General features: G+C 41.7%; 1 protein-coding gene across 1 annotated transcript; it reads left to right on the top strand.

Moving 5' to 3' along the window:
* The first annotated feature begins 9,277 nt into the window (after window positions 1-9,277).
* LOC308117619 (SWI/SNF-related matrix-associated actin-dependent regulator of chromatin subfamily B member 1-like) lies at window positions 9,278-18,185 on the top strand. The gene is made up of 9 exons (XM_080476600.1): window positions 9,278-9,591; window positions 13,104-13,215; window positions 13,605-13,713; window positions 14,432-14,569; window positions 15,021-15,148; window positions 15,233-15,399; window positions 17,111-17,301; window positions 17,437-17,568; window positions 17,960-18,185. Exons 1-9 carry the CDS (start codon window positions 9,499-9,501, stop codon window positions 17,997-17,999), a joined length of 1,110 nt encoding a protein of 369 aa, XP_080332726.1. The 5' UTR covers window positions 9,278-9,498; the 3' UTR covers window positions 18,000-18,185.
* Window positions 18,186-20,729: the final 2,544 nt, after the last annotated feature.

The raw sequence follows: 20,729 nt of genomic DNA, 5'->3' as shown, positions 1-20,729 counted from the left end.
GCTGAACATTTTAGACCAGGGGACCTCAGTAGGCGGCCCGCGGGCCGGATCCAACTGTCACAAGCCCTCCGTGTCTACGGTATGTCGGTGTTGGCACGAATAAGCAACGGAGGCATCGTCGCTTGTTTCATGAAACCTTGCCAAAGCTAAGAAGCCATTTGTTGATGCTGAGTTAAATAAAAATGTGCAATTAATATGGTTGATGCAGTTTTAAGTAGGGATGTCCCGATCACACTTTTTTGCCCCTGATACCGATCCGATTTTTCAGAATTGAGTATCGGCCGATACCGATACTTTCCGGATCCGATACTTACATTGCTATTGCAAAGATACTCAATAGTCTATTTTTGGAGCAACTAAGATGTCTGAAGCTAAAAGCACGATTGGCAGAAGCTTCGTTTAGCTAGAAATTATTGTAAAAGTCACTTATTGAATCAAAATTCTTCTCAGAATGACTTAAACATAAAAGCTCTTAGGCAATGTAACTTCTTTGTGTATTAAATTTCAGTTTCCCTTAAAGCAGTATGAGAGGTTTGACCTGAATTGTCACAAAACTTTTACATTTCAATGTGAATTATAAAAACTTAATTCCACTTCAAAGTGGTAAAACCGGTTTGATAAAAGTATTCTGAACATAGTTCTCTCAAAGACTTATTCAGAATATCCCAGTCTCCCTTCAAACTAGAGTAACCTTCTGGGTTATTTTCTTCACCATATCGCTCCCTAGTGGGTACTTATCCTTTATTTTAAAGCCGCACCAAGTTTGCTGCTTCAGTGCGGCTTTTTCTTTAGTTGTTGTAAACTGAGGTACATCCACACGACGGAAAAAAAAAATATTTTTTCTCCCTGGCCTTCTCCCAAAAAACTCCCGTCCACACCTCACTATGAACACGGCTCAACACGAGGCTTCAGGGCATGTAGTACACATGCCAGGCCTTTAGGGGTGCTGTGACTCACCAAACAACAAAAACGCAGAAGAAGACAGACCACATAGAAATGTAGAAGTAGACTTCTGCACAGAACCACATAAACCACTATATATAACTCATCTAGCTTCTGTAGCTCGACCGGAGCTTGTAGTCCCTGATTGTTGTGGTTATTAGAGACGTTGCGGACCGCGGTTTTTTTTTTTTTGGTTTTTTTTAGATCGGCGAGGTGATCGGCTGGAATTGCCGATTCCCGATCACTCACAAATCACCAATATCGGCCCCGATCCGATATCTACCGATCTGATCGGGACATCCCTAGTTTTAAGGCACAACGAGAAAAACAAAATGTGGAGTTGTTAAAAGTGCGTTTACACATAACGACAAGTTTGGCCCGAATCTCAAGTCCTGATCGCAGATCACGATTTTGACCTGAATTCTATGATTCGGGGCCGAGGTGTCACGCCGTCACGGACAGTCGCAACCTTTTATCATGAGTTACAATTATGAGCAGGAAACGGTGGAGGATCATCACGGATCGTTAAGCACAGTCAGCATTATTGTTCTGCGGTGTTGCAAACTAATGCGTAAAGCTGCGCACAGCGGCGGGCTGCTCTGCGCCGCTGAGTATCGTCACTTTCTATCATTAATCTGTCAGGAATGTGGAGAATTTGTTATATTCAGTTGTGGATTTTGCTATGAGAGATGTGTCCAGCCGCCCAGGGCTCAATCTGTGAAGGAGCTCACCAGAGGAAAAGAGAATCACCGCCTCAGGTGCGTCTTGTCACATGAATGACAGCCCAGTAAAACAAAGTGTGTACTGAATATTAACACACTAAACAAAGTGTGTACTAAACAAAGTGTGTACTGCACATTAACACACACTAAACAAAGTGTGTACTGAACATTAACACACACTAAACAAAGTGTACTGCACATTAACTCACACTAAACAAAGTGAGTACTGAACATTAACTCACACTAAACAAAGTGTGTACTAAACAAAGTGTGTACTGCACATTAACTCACACTAAAAGTGAGTACTGCACATTAACACACACTAAAAGTGTGTACTGCACATTAACACACACTAAACAAAGTGTGTACTGCACATTAACACACACTAAACAAAGTGTGTACTGCACATTAACACACTAAACAAAGTGTGTACTAAACAAAGTGTGTACTGCACATTAACACACACTAAACAAAGTGTGTACTGAACATTAACTCACACTAAACAAAGTGTGTACTAAACAAAGTGTGTACTGCACATTAACTCACACTAAACAAAGTGAGTACTGCACATTAACACACTAAACAAAGTGTGTACTGAACATTAACACACACTGAACAAAGTGAGTACTGAACATTAACACACTAAACAAAGTGAGCACTGAACATTAACACACACAAAGTGTGTACTGCACATTAACACACACTAAAAGTGTGTACTGCACATTAACACACACTAAACAAAGTGTGTACTGCACATTAACACACTAAACAAAGTGTGTACTGCACATTAACACACACTAAACAAAGTGTGCACTGCACATTAATGCACACTAAAAGTGTGTACTGAACATTAACACACACTAAACAGTGTGTACTGCACATTAATGCACACTGACCACCACTACTCACATTTCCTTGTGTTGTGTTTAAGTCTTTAAGAGAAGACTGATACAAATAATGCGTCACCAAAATATTGTTAATGATGTTTGTGCAAATTAACTTTAAAACCTTAAAAACTAAATGAATGCAGAAAATACTCATTTCAGTCCTTGTTTTATCAACTTCTCTGTAAACATGGACACATAGCAGTGCTGTTTAACAAACAGAATTAACTTGTTTTATGAAAACTGGAAAATTTCACGGCATATGAAAAATAAAAACAAACATTTCAGTCAGTGCATTATAATATAAATAACTGAGTGGTCTATACCAACATGTGCACACATTTTAACTTATACTTACCACCATGTACAAAGTTTAACTTAAGCCTGCACTGCAGACTGCACATACATTCCAGTGATAATACTAATATACATTTGTTCTTTGTGAACTTGAAAACCTGAGAACATTTAACTTGTGTAAAAAAACAAAACAAAAAAAATATCGATATTCCATAATGTACCGAAAGATGAAATATTGCGATATATCGTATCGATATTTTTGCACGCCCCTAACCGCTGCTATTATTACTGTAACTATTAATATTATATCATCATTATCATCTTTAATATGATTGCAGCTGAAGAACTGAAATATTCCAGGAACAAGAACATAAACGATCCTCAGAAAACTATTTACGAGAATATTTACAAGCCTTTCATTTAACTAACCCCCATGGGAGAGAACTGTTTTTGCACAATTTCTTCCTTGTGCTGCCACTCTGGAGTCTGAGTGTGGTGAGTTTTGCAATGTGGTGCGGCCTAACTGAGGAACACAGACGCCACCGGTTTCACTAAGTTTGACTGGTGACTGTCGATGCCAAACGGTGTGTCTCCAGTATGTTCCCCAAGCAAAAACACATCATCGCTTCCAGTCTCCTCACTACGGAAGAGTTTTAGGGCCACTGAAGAAAGAAAAAAAAATTCGGAGGCTAAAAAAAAAAAAAAAACCTTCGCGGCCTCAGAAAAAGTCAAAAATCAAAGTCGAGATTTTTTTTTTTCACGGTGGAAAAGAAAGTCCGTCCATCCACATGCCAGCGCGTGTGACTGCTTCCTCAAAATGCATATTAGGAGGTTTAATGAAGTGATGAAAAGATGCTTCAGGACAGAATGTAGCTCATAAACACGGTGCAGTTATCATCAGTATCAGGACCAGAAGAGACGGAGCAGCCTGCTGCCTGGTTCTGTAGAGGAAGTTCGTCGAGTACGAAGGACAAAGACACGGATCCCGGCTGCTTATTTAAATGTGTTCTTATTAATCAAGGAAATCCTGTGTAAAATCACACGTCCATAAGCAGTAAGCAACCCGATATAGTCACAATTAAGTGATTTAATGTGAATTCACATCGATGAGGGACGGACAGACGTCTCTCTGTGGGAAAAAAAATCTCGACTTTGATTTTCGACTTTTTCTGAGGCCACGAAGGTTTTTTTGTTTTAACCTCCAAATTTTTTTTTTCTTCAGTGGCCCTAAAACTCTTCCGTACCTCACGGACCACATGCAGGCCCACTGGACACATTAGGGACTTTCCCTGAGTGGCCCAGGCGAATCACCCGCTCAGCTGCTCTCACCACCTGGACTGTGCCTTTTGATGGAATCATCAGCCCGCCGTTATCTTTTTAGCACAAGGGGGTGGTAGCTCTGGTCATGTGATGAGGGTACGGCGTCCCTCACCAGGCTGGCACCACACACATCACAAGAGAGGCTTCTTAGAAGCTGCCAAACAACAAACCCCGCAATGTGTGCAAGTGCATTGTCCGCAAGACCACCAGAGCGCGTGGGAAGGTCGCTGTGGTCAGACACAATGACTGCAAAGTTAACAAATGGGGGGAGGAATTTTCTTTTGCAGTTTGAGCAGAGGACATCGCCACAGCGGACAGAGACACTGCGCGGTCCTGTGCTGCCACATTGTCCAGCCCACTTGGTGAGACACCACATCTGAGCTCCAGACGCCTGAAGACGCCCTGGAACCGGCCAGCAGGAGGGGTTGTTGTTCCAGCCCCCTTAAGGAAACATACACATATTTTAATTACATCAAAGATGTTTTCTGTTTTTTTTTTTTAAAGTCTTTAAAATATGAGCCTTACCTGACGCTCTGCTCGAGTTAAAGAGAAGCTCCAAGTGATCTTGGCTGAGCCGGTAGGTACAGACATCCCGCTGGACTTTGGAGCAACTCGGGAATCATCTGCATTAGTGTGTCAATGTCGATCACAAACCCCACGGCAGACAGGTACCTAAAAAATAAAATGTTTTATTTCCCCAAATATATTAAAGCAATACACCTTGAGGAGGCACCGAGGAATTCTGTTCATTGAAAGAGACAAGTTGATTTTGCTACTGATGCTACGGGTGACAGGGATGGCCACAGTCATAGATCTTCTGCTTATGTGGCATCCCCCCTTGTGTTTTAACTGTACTGCTAATTGTCCTGGAAACAGAATTACTGTGTGCTTCTTACAGGTTTTCAAACCTTATTTTCTTTAATGATTCTGAACCAACTGTAGAAACGGTATTAAACTTGACCAGGAACGGCTTGAAACAAGAACATGATGTTAACATGGTATCATACCACTGGCACCTGTCGGACCTGATGAACACTAAACAATTCAAATAGGAAAAAATGCAATCATAAAACAAATTGTGAGAAGACATACCGTATCACACACAGATATAGCATACAACCTCCTCAAAGCTTTTATGGCAGGACAGTTGTTGAGGAATACACGGAGATGTTATTAACGGTGGGTGCCGTCTTACCTGCTGCATACCATATTGACATCTGTGTGACCGGAAGAAACACTGAATGAAAGTTACTTCCAAAAGTAAAAAAACCCTGCATACGAGGGGGGAAATAGAATAACTTAAACCCGAACCAGAGCAAGAGAAATTGATGCAGAACATGGAAACTGAGTATTGAATGAACTTATGTCCTGCAAACAGTATAGTCACTATTTCAAAAGACCTTTTTTTAATCGGTGAAGGGGTGTGCCATCTTTCACTGACAAACTGATCAAACTCTCCCTGATACAAGAACGCCACTCTCCGCCCAAGTCAAAGCCCGAAGGGGAGCTTTGAATCCTTTGACACGGGGATTACAGCTGTTCATGATGTCAAAAAGCCTGTCAATCATCCATCCATCCATCCATCCATCCATCCATCCATCCATCCATCCATCCATCCATCCATCCATCCATCCATCCATCCATCCATCCATCCATCCATCCATCCATCCATCCATCCATCCATCCATCCATCCATCCATCTTCTCCCGCTTATCCCTACCGGGTTGCGGGGGTGGCAGTCCGAGCACCGTCACCCAGCTCACATTGCACCGATTAAGAACCTTCCCTGAGGGTGGCGAGCCCACGGGAACCCGTCAATCATCTAAAAACAAATATCTGCATTAACATAGCATCTAAAATCATCTCCATAACAGTGTTTCAGCATGTATTATATCAAATGAATTACTCCATTCAAAACTCAAAAACTGCTCAATGCAGTATGTTAAAGGTATATGGAGCTTCTCTCTCCTCCCTCTACGGCCCTATGCACGTCTGTAAGCGTGTTACCTCAATGAGTTTGGCTGTTGCTTCACAGTCTTCAAGCTGTGAGCAGCCCAGGTCTCTCAATGTTCGGAGAGCCACTGCCACTGAGCGACTCAATGCCTGCGCAGCCAGTAACACCTTCACCTTCTGGTTGTCGAAGTGGACGTGCTGGTGCGGGATCTCGTTTGCAGCATGCAGGCCGTCCTTTGTCTGAACATCATTGAGATGAACGACGAACTTCCAGTTGATGGTGCTCACTACTGGGCTGTGTGCCTTCAAAATCCGAATCAGAATCCTTATTACAAGTATCCTCACACAGGTACAGACATGACTTGCAGGACTGGACTAAGCCTAGAACAACATCAGCATTTACCTGGTTGCACGTGCTGATGTTAGATGCATGTCCATCCATTCTCATGCACATCCCTCTCAGACCACGAGAAGGAAGTTCCTTTTAACGCACGAACAACCAAGACCTTCAGTGTTTCTGGTGAGAGAGCTCTGGTCAGGTAGTAGGCAACTGGAGCTTTCCAGTGGCCTCGTAGTCCAACCACCACGAACACCAGCGCCTCAGAGGCAACATCTGTCTCATTACAGCCGTTCCCCATATTCACAAACCCTGACATTGCTTGGGTTTGGGGATTGTATTGCACGTGTTTTTTTTTTTATGGCCGTGGCGTCCAACATCAATGTCACCAATCCGTGGTTGGTATGGTCTTCGTTGCTTCTTCTTCCCAGCATGTCCAGCATCATCTTATCGAGTCCAGGCTTAGGATCGACTGAAGTCAGCCACCTTGCAAAAGAAAAAATAGTTAAATAAAATGTAATTTAACCACTGTAACCTTTATAGAAAAACAAAACAAAAAACAACTGAAAATAGCATATCTGAAAGTTCAAAATGTACCAGAACACAGTGTGATGTGATCTTCTAAATCGGTCATTTCCACTGTTTGTCACCAAACAAATGGTCTGTAGGACTAAAGAGGTCCATGATGTATGTGACGGCCACGCCTGCTGCCACACAACCAACTTAAATGTCATAACCCTCTGCAGTTGTATGTTGAACATGAACATGAAGAATACTGTTGCAATGTGTGGCGATGCGGTAGAGGAAGATGCTGAGACTCTCTCAGGTAACTCTATGCCTTTGGGCCATGAAGGTGTAGAGTGAGGGGCAAACTTCCTCTGCTCTGTGGTGTACTTATGTGTACTTATGTGTACTTATGTGTACTCATGGCCCTTCTTTGTCAAGAGGTCTCGCTGAAGATCTGAAATTCAGTCAGCATAATCTTATTAGTAAGTCCGCTTTAAGAATTAAGAAAGAGAGTTTAACACAGACTATAAACAAGTACCAATATAAAATATTCAAATTAGTATTTCCTTTTTGCCTGAGTGGCATTCAAGCCAGTCTTTCAGCTCTTCATTTACAAGGTTTTTTTCCCCTCTAAGATCCTCAGGAAGAACGCACATCTTTTTCTTCACCCTTTGCTCCCGGTCCACGCTGTTTCTTTTCTCGTGCTCCAGACTTTCCACTCCAGCCAGAGCGTCATTAAATAGTAATGCGTAAAACTCATCACTTACTGATGCAGCTGGCCCACATGTTTACTTTCATCCCTCAGTCACGCTGTTTGCAACATGGATATGAGCGTCATAGTGACGGGGACGTATATACGACCACACTATGTTTTAATGTACACTTGTATATTTCAGTTTGTCTAAAATGATTGGCGGAGAGTGAAATGGAATCCAGGTTTTAATATGACCAGGGCCTTGATGCTCTCATGTGTTACACAGATATTACATGCAAATACTCACAACATTAGAATGAGGTTCAGTTTTAGAGAAATGCTGAGGCAAGTCCACCGGCAGGCTCTCGTCTGCTTTCTCAGAAGTTTTGGTTTTTCTTGATGGTACTTGCTAAAATGTAAGAAACACAAACTACATTTTAATAAATGTAGTGTCCCGTACTGAATTCCTAAACATGCAGACAGAAAAGAACATTTATGAACATGTGAATCATTGAAATCATTTTTTTTTTCCCGCCAAATCACAAGCATCCTTTTTGTAAATAAGACGGGAAGTTAAATACAGATGGTTTGATTCCCTGTCTCGGCCGGACAATTTGACCTGTCCTGTCAAAGGCCCCGGTCTTGGCTCACTGCAGATCGCGGACCAATTAGTTGCCACAAAACCTTCCCGTTTCACTGCCAGTTCCCAGTGTCTCCTCAGACTGCTCTCTTTGGGAAACCTTCAACATGTAAACAATGTAGCCAGAGATAAAGAATAATCAACAACAAACAAAAATAATTCCGTCATTAATTAGGCCTATTATTAACTCTAAAAGATGCTCTATTCTAACCCATTAATTACTGCTGTAAGTCCAGTAACGCTAGATTCATAAAATTGAGGGTTCTGTCCGTCCGAAAAAGTCGAAAATCAAATTTAGAGATTTTTTTTTCACGGTGGAACAAAAGGTCCGTCCATCCACATGCCAGCGCGTGTGACTGCTTCCTCAAAATGTATATCAGGAGGTTTAATGAAGTGATGAAAAGATGCTTCAGGACAGAATGGAGCTCATAAACACGGTGCAGTTATCATCAGTATCAGGACCAGAAGAGACAGAGCAGCCTGCTGCCTGGTTCTGTAGAGGACGTTCGTCGAGTACGAAGAACAAAGACACGGATCCCGGCTGCTTATTTAAATGTTCTTATTAATCAAGGAAATCCTGTGTAAAATCACACGTCCATAAGCAGTAAGCAACCCGATATAGTCACAATTAAGTGATTTAATGTGATTTTACATCTACGGGCAAATGATAAGGGATGGATAGATATCTCTCAGTTATAAAAAAAAAAATCTCGACTTTTATTTTCGACTTTTTCTGAGGCCACGAAGTTTTTTTTTGTTTTTTTTAGCCTCTGAATTTTTTTTTTTCTTCCGTGGCCCTAAAACTCTTCCGTAGAGGAGGAACTCGGAAGACAGTATATACAAGGACATCTTCAAATTTTTAGGAAAAACAGGATTAGAAAACAGGATTTAGATTAAAAACCAGTCCGCTCCACACTCCCATGCAGTAGATGGCGGTAATGCACCCAACCATATATGCCAGCCGCCATAAAACCAAAAAAAGAAGACGAAGAAGAAGAAGAAGACCATAGTGTGTAGTTATCGTGATTACTGCGCGTGTGTCAGGCGTTGATTTTGCAGTAATTTGTTTTGATGCTCTTTCACAAAGTTTGAAAAACTGTCCTGAATAGGAGAGTTTTCGAATTTCCCACCGACACCAGAGGCCGCGGACGCACCAGCAGAAGACAAGGCTACTTCTTGGTTAGCCGGATAGCATTTTAACAATGATGCAACTGGCGCTAAGTAAAACCTTCGGCCAGAAGCCCGTCAAATTTCAACTGGAACAAGATGGGGACTTTTACATGGTGGGCTCGGAGGTACGTGACACATTCTTTGTTCGCGTTTTGGCGCTCAGCCGCTCACCTCGGTTATCCAGGTGCTAACGTGCTAATTAGCCACACCGACGGCTCCGTAAACAAAGAAACACCTGAACGGGTCGAAACGGGTTAACTGGCGGTACGGGTCAACCCGGCAGCCTCCTGGACGGGAGGCGGGTTAAAACGGGCCAACTGCTGGTTATGATCAGCCGCGCAGCCTCCAGACCGACAGTAAACATCGGCTCACACATCAACACATGCTTTCATTCGGTCTGCAGTTCAGTCCCGAGGCCAAACAGCAGCAGAGCTGCGAGTTCTCATTGAAATACGACTAACTGTTGATGTTGGAGCTTTTCGGTATTCCTCATTTCAATGAATAAACCCGGCCTCGTTACACGATGTTGATATCTGTACGTTACAGGAGTTGTACTGCAAAGTAACAGTAAAATACATCTATTTTCAACATAATCTGATTGAGCCACTATGTTTACACCGGGCTCATGAACGCACAGTACATGGAAACTGAATTTATCCCGATATGTTTACAATACACACTCAGCCTTTTGTTTATATTATATATGAATGATTTCCCAAAAGCATCAGCTGTTTTACAGAGCATCTTATTTGCTGACGACACAACGTTATTTTATTCTGGAAATAATATAGAAGAGTTAACAACAGTAATAAACAATGAACTCTCAAACATAAAAAAATTGGTTGGACCAAAATAAATTATCTCTAAATGTTAAAAAAAACCAATTATATGATATTCAACGATAAAAAGAAAAATCTTGAAAATAGTGTATCAATAAAAATAGATGGGCTGGAAATACAAAGGGTAAAGGAAGCAACATTTTTGGGAGTTATCATCGACGAGGATATAAACTGGAAATCTCATCTAAATTACACAAAAGGAAAATTAGCTAAAACAATTGGTGTGTTACATAAAGTAAAATACATTCTAAACCACGCAGCATTACTCACCCTATATAATACAATGATTATACCATACTTAACATATTGTGTAGAAATTTGGGGGACAACATTTAAAACATATACACAGCCAATTTTCATATTACAAAAAAGAGCACTGAGAATAGTAAACAATAAAAGATATCGAGATTCATCAAATCCTCTTTTTGTCAAGTGCAAGGTGTTAAAATGTTATGATATTGTGGATTATAATATTCATCAGATTTTGTATAAAGCAAATAGTAAAATATTACCAGGAAACATCCAAGAGAACTTTGAAAAAAGAGGAAGTCGGTATAATCTGAAAGGAACAGACATCTTTAAAAAACCCAGATTCAGAACCAAACTCATGGAACGAATCATTTCAGTGAAAGGAATTAATATGTGGAACGGACTTAAGAAAGAAATTAAAGAGTCAAAAAACATAATGGTTTTTAAGAAACAAATCAAAAATATGATACTCAACAAATATGAGAGTGCCACTTGATAGGAGAATCCAGATGAAAGTTGATATTTTGTGTTTTGAAAAAATGAAAACTATATAAAATGTATTGTGTGTAATGTAGATAATATATGTATAAATAATGTATATGTGGAAACTGACGACAAAAATTGTATATTTGTATAAACTGTAGAGACTTAAAAGAAGTAGAAATATTTTATGCTTATGTAAGTTCTGATTGCAAATTGAATCATTTGTAAAACTGTAAAAGAAACAAAAGACTGAAAATGTATAAAGGGGTAGGAAACATAAGTTTTACTTCAACCTACTCCTTTTCGAATTGTATGTACAGTATATTACTTTCTTTTTATTTTATTTTATTTTTTAATTGCATTGTACAAATTCGAAATAAAGACTACTACTACTACTACTACTACTACTACTACTATATAATTATATCTGAAACTTGCTTACAGAAACATTCCTTCATGTTGAAAATGCAAGAGCCCATCTTTACAGGAAAAAATGACTCATTTACATGCAGAAAACAATGACCAAAAAAAGAGACTGCAACTTAAAATGACCCCACATTCCCCAGCCTTTTTGAGTGTTTTTGCTATGGCCAGTGTTTTATGTTGATACCAAAATGAAATTTAAAAAAAAAAAGTGTTCATATCATGATTATGATACGTGTGATATATCATGCAGCCCTGCTGTCAACATTTAGTCCTCCAAAGTTCCATCTGATACTGGTTCATTAATGTCACATTATGAAAATTAATTCTTATTTATTTATTTTTGATCATTCAATGAATGTCTTGTTGCATATCATTAAATCTCGTAGTGCAATCCAGTTCAGGGATTATCAGTTAACTTTTCTGACTAATATCAGTGCCGAGGAGGGTTGAATCATTCGTTAATTCCTGGAGACCGTCACTGACCGAATGTCGTCTTTTTCCTGGACAGAGGAGGCGTGATGAATTAAGGAAAATGCATGGTTTTCATTGTTTTTCAAAGCAATTATTATCCATGTATCTAAATTAACTGGCACTCTTCACAGAACATCGCAGGTTAGAAAATAATCCTCAAGATATCCAAGTAATATATTTGTGCCATTTCTAATCTGTCCACAAAATCTCATGAAGTGCTGTTTTTTCAGAGGAAGTTAAGAAAACAATCAGATTGTTAAACAAGTGTTTTTATGAGGCTTCTGTTGGATTGATTGCTTTATCACAGTGAACAAGTGACGTAGTTTGTCAAAGCTAAAATAAAAGTTATTCAGAAGATTACTTCCTAACAGAGCTCAATAGGACTTGAAAAGAGAGATGTTATTCAGTGGCATGATTTAGATTTTCTAGTCATCATTTTTTATCAATATTCATCCCAGACATTTTAAATAGATTTTTGTTCCCTTGCTTGTGGGAGAGAGGTTATTTTCAGCATGATGGGTGTTGTTTCATTATATAACTGAAGTGGATATCATATAGAGGAGTCATACTTTATATTTTTATTATTTTGATTTTATATTAAGTCTATAAGACAGTTCAGGTATCTTCAGGCTGAGCCTAGCCTTCTAACTTTTGGAAATCCAACGGTGAGTCTGTTTTTCATGACTATATCTCCTCAGAGAAAGCAGATGGTTTTGATGATAACGTTCCAGCTCATTATAGGTTTTGACTTTCTCACTCTGATTTCTTAGGTAAAATTAGTGACATCTTACTTGAAGACATACCAAAGAATTAAACATGGGAAAAAAGTACTTCATAGTTTAAAAAAAACAACCCATTACGTTCTGCAAATATCTTGATTTTCCAATTGAATATGAATTGCTGGCTCTATTAGCTCACACAGTAAAGACAAATAAAGGTACACACACGTTTATACATGGGGTGAATAAAGCAAACTCTTCCAAAATAAATGAAAGCAGTTGTGTTGAATGCACATTCATTTACACTCATTTTACTTGGATTTAGTGTTTCTCCTGCAACTGTACGAATCCCATGTCTGATTTACTGGAGTTCATTTGAGAGTTTTGTTTTCACTCTTCCAAGTGTCTCGGTTTGATGTGAACCTCTGAACATGACGTGTTGGCCTTCAGGTTGGAAACTACCTGCGGATGTTCAGAGGCTCCTTGTATAAACGATACCCGTCTCTCTGGAGGAGGCTGGCCTCTGTGGAGGAGAGGAAGAAAATCGTAGCGTCGTCACATGGTGAGTGGCCGGTGTTCGGCTTCGGCACGGAACCTCGTGAGAGCCTTGTTCTGCTGGTACCGAGGAGAAGTCTCGGAAACCTTTTGGGGATTGTGGAACAGTGAAGAATTAACGTGAGAATAGGGCTGCACAATGTATTGCAGATTTACTGCCTCCGCGATGTCGACATTTCCCAACATACAGAATATATAGATCACAAAAGACGTAATAAACTGCTATAAATTATATTTCTATGCACTAATCATTAATGCACTCCATCAGAGTCCTGCTGCACTAGACTGTGACAGATTGTAACCCGCTGACAGCAAGACAGAAATAGAGAAATCAATTTCAAAAAAAAAAAAGGGCTTGTGAAACGTGGTGAAAGTGTATCGTGTGTCTCTGCGCAGCCACCAGTGTGACTCTGCTGAAGGCCTCAGAGTGTGAGGAGATCTTTGAGGGGAACGATGAGAAGTACAAGGCCGTGTCCATCAGCACTGAGCCTCCCGCATACCTCAGGTAACCACCCAATCAGCTCTCCGCTTCCTCTCCTCTTCTTATCGTCGCCTGTCAGTCTTTGCTGCTGGAACAGTTAGAAAGGAAACTCTTTTGGATCCATGTGTGGAAGATATTCGTCTGAATGGAACCCGTCCTGTTCAGAAGGAACCTTCACCACACACACCTGGAGCTTGGACCGTGAAACATTATGATTGTCATGTCGAACATTTAGTCGCAGGGTGTTATTAGGAAATGTTGTGTAAATGTGTTTTATGAAGGTTGATTCAAATGCGGATGGAAAGGATTTTTTTGGCTAAAATTAAAGATGTTCCGTGATCCATCTGGGAAAATGGAGACAATCTCATCATTCCCGTGTTCTTTCATTCTCCTTTTCAGTAAATACGAGCCACAGTGAGCGCCCATGCCAATACTTGTGTGTTAATCACAGCGTACATAATTGTTTCCCTCCTCTGCATGACTCTGATTCTGTGTCCTCCTGTATCCTCACAGAGTGGACTCTTTGTCTTCTGGGGGAAATTTGTCGTGGGCATAGTGCAGATTTTCACAGGAAAAAAAACAAAACATCTCAGAAAACGCTCGTCACAAAGATGTCGGCTCATTCAAAGAGCAGAAACTTGCATGTTGCTCTGTTGTGGTCGTTTCTTTAGCGTTGTTAGATTTGTTCTTGGGGCGACACCCTCCTCTCACACTGTGGTTTTTCATCTGTCTCTGTCTAAAGGGAGCAGAAAGCGAAGAGGAGTAGTCAGTGGGTTCCCACGCTGCCCAATAGCTCTCACCACCTGGACGCCGTGCCTTGCTCCACAACCATCAACCGCAGCCGCATGGGCCGGGACAAGAAGAGGACCTTCCCCCTGTGGTGGGTTTACTCCTCTCAATCAGTGAACGTGGCGCAGACCTGCCCTGCCGGGGCTTCTACAGAGAGCACAGCAGCTTTGACTCATCAGATCAGTGCACACTTGGTTGTTCCTTCTTGTTTCATCACTGCAGTTTCACCTTTTTCAAATGCACAAATCACAGTGTGTTCATTACTGTCAATGTACAGTAGCGCTTGTCAACTGGTGGGTCACAACCCAGAAGTGGGTCTTCAGTGTGGTAAGATAAAATGAATGTACCATTCAGGGGAAAGGCAGGAGGGCAGCCACAGTAAGAAGACACGCTTTAAACTATTATACATAAAGTGACACATATTCCAGTTACGTTTTAGTTCAGGTCCATATTTGCCTTGTTGATGAGCCCAGAACCACTGACAGGCACAGACGTCTTGGTTGCCGCCCTCCACCTGACAGAGGTGTGTTTGTGTTGCTTAGCTTCGACGACCACGACCCAGCAGTGATCCACGAGAACGCGGCTCAGATGGAGACGCTGGTTCCTATTCGCCTGGACATGGAGATAGACGGGCAGAAGCTGCGAGACGCCTTCACCTGGAACATGAACGGTAAGTCTGTAGCGACACACTGGACCTCAAGCCTCTCCAGACGACTGCTGCTGGGGCCTTCCTCACTCTCCTCCTCCCCCACAGAGAAGCTGATGACTCCAGAGATGTTTGCAGAGATATTGTGTGACGACCTGGACCTGAATCCTCTGGCCTTTGTCCCGGCCATCGCCTCGGCCATCCGCCAGCAGATTGAGTCTTACCCCACTGACGGCATCCTGGAGGAGCAGGCAGACCAGAGAGTCATCATCAAGGTGCAGATCACTTCTTTCATCCATCCATCCATCCATTTTCTCCCGCTTATCTGTTTCCTGAGCACCGTCACCCAGATCACATTGCACCGATTAAGAACCTTCCTGCAGGTGGTGAGCCCACAGGAAGGTGGGGGGGACACGAACCCACTACCTTAAGATTACGAGTCTCAGATCTACCAACTGAGCTAACTGACCCTAACCTGTCACGTGTCACCTTGTCCACCTTGCTGAAGTGTCCTAAGCAACACAGTTCACATCGAGATAAATTATGTGAATCAATGAAAGTCTCAATAATCTCCAGGTTTATCTGTAGATTGTGGTCTGATTGGGTCCATTCAGAAGAACCAGAGGGCCGGTTTACTTCCATCCTTCTTCTGAACAGAGTCTACGAACACACTGACTTCAACCACGTAGACCTGATCAGAACCAAAGTCCTACCACTGTGCTGGTCTGCTCGACAATGTCACCACATGACGCCACATGCTGTTTAGATAGAGATGTCACTGTTCAAGCTGGACCGGTGGATTCCAAAGACAACATAGAATTGTCTTTTCCCGATCAGAATCTAAACAAGGAGAAATCTTCATTGTGTTCTGCTTTCTAAAGAAACACGACAAGCCTCGTTAATCCAGCTTAACATATCATCTTCAATACTTCCTGGTAAAGCTGAATGTGGGGTCACGTGATCATGTAACAAAGCATTATTATTTGCATGAATCTGTGCATTAGACCATATTTATTTTATCCCTTTTTTAAATCATATGAATGAGCCTGGGATCAATAAACCAATTAATTGCACATCATATTGCCATATTAGCACGAGGAAAACAAACATGCGGGATGAACAGACTTTGTCAGCAATCTAGAATCATGTGTGCTCGTGGCCCCACACACACACACACACACACACACACACACACACACACACACACACACACACACACACACACACACACACACACACAGTGCAGCAGGAGCAACATGAGGTACTGAAGAAGAAATTAGGAGAAAAACTCAATTATTGCAAACTTGATAAGCCTTTTTGTTTTTTGTTTTAACCATTTATTTTCATTTAGGGTGTGTGTGGTTTTGTATTTGAGTGTTTTTCCTTCTAACAGAGACAGGCTTCTATTTTATTGGTTTTGATTGTGATTTTTATTCGAGTGTAGTTTCTGCTAACAGACGATCTATTTTCAAAAAGAGTTGATAAGTTTTTGTTTTAATTTATTGGAATTATTTATTTGTACATATAATCATTATGATATATTATCGTTACATTTGCGGTCTCAAATTGTTTTTGACAATAATATCATTTACCAGCGATCATTTGGAGGACAACATATCGTCCAGCAAAATGTGTCATCGTCACAGGCCGACTTATCAATTCAGTGTCCAACACCTGGTCAGGGAGGCTGAGGATTAGCAGGTGAGCAGCGCTGATGGACGGTGGGACAGAAGTTAGAAAGATTGAGGGGTGGGACATTTTATTGTAAACGAAGCCTGAGAGTCGTAGATAGAAATAAAACAATCAGAAGGTTAAAGAAGAAATCAAAGGCAGGCGATTCAAATCAGTTAAAGTTTGTTTCTGATAATTCAGCGAAAGCTTCAGAGCCACTCCAGTAAGACTGAAGACTGCAGGTTTCAGCACCTGGACACCCAAAATCCAGTTCTTCCCGTTTTATAACTCGTTTGCTCTTCGTGTTCTCCTCAGCTAAACATCCACGTGGGGAACATCTCACTGGTGGACCAGTTTGAGTGGGACATGTCCGAGAGGGAGAACTCTCCGGAGTCCTTCGCTCTGAAGCTGTGCTCGGAGCTCGGTCTGGGAGGAGAGTTCGTCACCACCATCGCATACAGCATTCGAGGTCAGCTCAGCTGGCACCAGAGGACGTACGCCTTCAGGTAACTCGCACACGCGTCTCCCAGCAGCACCGACACACAACAGACCAGTGAAGAACAACAGAAGCTGTCGTCATTGTCAATAAGTTCCACTTTGTTGTGATTCAAGTGTTTATTACTGTGCTGTACATCATGCAGTGAGAACCCGCTGCCCACGGTGGAGATTGCTATCCGTAACACCGGGGATGCGGACCAGTGGTGCCCCCTGCTGGAGACTCTCACTGATGCTGAAATGGAAAAGAAGATTCGAGACCAAGACAGGAACACGAGGTGAGAAACTACAGAGAACTTCTTTAACGTCTCTCTTAGAACTGCGACTCAGAGTGTATCATGATGTGTCTTATAACATATATGAAAATGTTGAGACTTTATGAAATCATACTGTTTGACATTGAAACGTGTGGGTGCACTCGGTGGGAGAGGCCAAACACAGACACTCACAATTGTAATTTTAATGAATATAAATCAAAATGTTCAAATAAGCTAGAGTGCTAAACTTGCAGCCTTTATCTTGCCACATCGCTGAAACTGGGAAAGGATTGTTTAGTTTTAATATCTGACGATGTGAAACATGTGACGGTGAGCACAGTGATGTTGTGTCCTGAGGTTTGATCCCGAAGTGGATTTGTGCACTCATGGTGTCTGATGTGTCTGTTTGCAGGCGTATGAGACGACTGGCCAACACCGCCCCCTCCTGGTAGAAGTGACACAAAGCCTCTCTGTGGGGACTCCTGTTACCCTGAACCCCGGTCACTGAATCCATACGCAAGTCGTTTTCAAACCATCTGGACAGACGCGTGGTCGACACCACACACACAGACACACACATCCAGACATTCCTCTTTACACACACACACACACACACACACACACACACACACACACACACACACACACACACACACACACACACACACACACACACACACACACACACAGACAGTGCAGCATCATGTTTCACTCTGCATTCAGATCTATTCCACTCTTATCTTTTTCATACGACGCACGTGAGGCAGAAACGTGGATTTGTGTGTGTGTGTGTGTGTGTGTGTGTGTGTGTGTGTGTGTGTGTGTGTGTGTGTGTGTGTGTGTGTGTGTGTGTGTGTGTGTGTGTGTGTGTGTGTGTGTGTGTGTGTGTGTGTGTGTGTGTGTGTGTGTGTGTGTGTGTGTGTGTGTGTGTGTGTGTGTGTGTGTGTGTGTGTGTGTGTGTGTGAATGGTCAAAGATGCAGTGGTTGCGGCTCTGTGCTGGACTACGCCTGAACGTCGTCCCCGTGGTCAATCTGCAGTGCTTCACGTGAAAGTTTCATGTTTGCTCTCTGCTGTCATCTCCAACATCAGAATAATGATTCGGACCCGGTCCTTCCTCACATCCTGTGGTATGGACAGTTGTTGACGGTGACTGCATCACAGTGATAGAATAACCGACACTGCCGCAGTCGCTGGGAAAAATACGTGCACATGAAGAAACGTTGATGTTTCCGGCTCATGAATGTGATCGGATCTGCATCGTAGTCTCAGTGTAGAGAAACTAAATGTGCTTCAAACTTTTTAAACATTCACGTTGCTGCTGGAATAAATAAGTGACACCTGAACTTATTAAACCTCTTTTAGCAGTGATAACTTGATCCAAGTTCTTCCAGGCTGTTTTTTTTCTTTCTTCCTTTTGCTGCAGTAAACCATCTTCTACTGAGCTTCACCTGAAACATCCCGAGGACACATTTAGGAAACAGGCAGAGCAGCCTCAAAGCATGATGCTGCCTCCACCAGGAAATTAAATCAACTATTCAACTCAATCATTAAAACCGGTTTTCAACTTTTGGGTTTGCAGGGATCCTTCCGACCCCTCCTCACCCCCTCTGTCTATCATTCCAATAGACTCATGAAAAGAATTCAACCTTTACCTGTTCGTACTGTGTTGCTCCTCGCTCGGCTGCATTCCCACCACTTTGGAAAGTAGACGCATGTTGCTGCTTCTTGTGAAGTGAAATAAACATATCTGATGTTTGTATTGGTGGAAGCTCTAGAATTGTGTCCCGTTTTGGAAGGGCTGGCATTAGGCTCTGTAACCCCTCTTCAGTGGTACCCTGCAGCTTTGCTTTTTAAAGTAAAGAATGTCACTCTTAAACATAAAGATGACTCAGTAGCTTCTTAAACAGGTCACTAAACAACTAAAAGCCATGATGAAGGCACTGAGCTGGTTGGAAAAACTGCTAAAAGGACTAATACAGTCAAACAGTTCTACATAGGACGGCTGTTTTTATTTGTTTATTTCATTAATGTAACAACTGCAGTTTGCAAACACATCTATTCAGGTTTAAAAGCTCTGTAATCTTCTGTTTGAACGTGTTCTGCTGATCAGCTTGGTGAGAAACGGCTGTTAAAAATATAATTATTTATTTTGATAATAAGTTTCCCAGACCTCCGTTCTCATAGTTCGTTCCTTTTTTTGTTTCCAGCAGCACAATGAATATTTGATGGTGTTAGATCCATTTAACCAAAGAAGCAGTACAACAGCTTGTCAGGATCCGACTCCGATGCAGGTACAGAGGATTCACATGTTGAGGTCTTTGTTTTTTTTGCCACTTTCATGTAGAATGTAGTCAAAATTTAAAACTTTAATTGTCTGTGCAAACGCGGACGTTCCGGCGCTCCAGACCAGGTTGACCACACTCCTGCGTAGCGTGAGCTGATGGAATCTGAGCTCGTGGTCTCGGTCGCTGCTCCTTACCGGTGCCCACCTGCATGCTGAAGCCTAGACTAGTTAGAAACTGTAACCCTGTGCATGAGGGGACGGGACATTCCCCGTTACTTTTGTTCGCATTGTGCCTCACTCACTGTCACTTCAGAAAGACGTAGAAATGCTGAGCAGAACCAATGGTGTCTTTTAGAGTCATGACTTTGGACACAGTCTGAAAAAACGACCATGTTAACTATGTACTGTTGCTTCTCGTATTTTCTTTTGTAAAATTGCTTTTCCTTTATAGTGGATTTGTTTTTTTATATATAAAAATACCAATAAAGGAAACATGTTTGTATTTTATTTTTTCTATATGCATTGTTTTTAAAGTTTGTCTTACAAATGATCACATGAGGAATACATGTCTAGACTCTGGCAAGAAGCATCAATTTATTGCATTAAAAAACAAAAACTAGAAAAGAAAATGGCGGCTTAATGCCTTAATATGTTGTTCCTGTGTGAAAACATGTTTCATTCAGCCCCATTCCTGTGATTTCTCCTACATGGTTGCTTCATGGTCTGTTTTGTTGCATGCTCTCTGGCTTAGTTCTTCTAACCTGTTCCACAGCAGCTGGCGGGGCCCCCCCCCCATCAGAAATCTCCCCAATGTGCCACGTCAGTCTGGAGGGATTGACGCTTTGTCATTGATTTTAGTGATGTACTCCAAGTTCCAGCCATCCCTGATAAGCCCCC

The sequence above is a fragment of the Lipophrys pholis genome (genome assembly GCF_963383615.2).
Source record: "Lipophrys pholis genome assembly, chromosome: 12".
In the NCBI taxonomy this organism is placed as follows: Eukaryota; Metazoa; Chordata; class Actinopteri; order Blenniiformes; family Blenniidae; genus Lipophrys; species Lipophrys pholis.
This window is presented reverse-complemented; position numbering and strand designations above follow the sequence as displayed.

Coding starts and splice junctions, on each gene's coding strand:
- LOC308117619 (XM_080476600.1), top strand. CDS start 9,499: ATGATGCAACTGGCGCTAAGTAAAACCTTCGGCCAGAAGCCCGTCAAA. Junction 15,400..17,110: donor ACCAGAGAGTCATCATCAAG/GTGCAGATCACT, acceptor TGTTCTCCTCAG/CTAAACATCCACGTGGGGAA. Junction 17,569..17,959: donor GACCAAGACAGGAACACGAG/GTGAGAAACTAC, acceptor GTCTGTTTGCAG/GCGTATGAGACGACTGGCCA.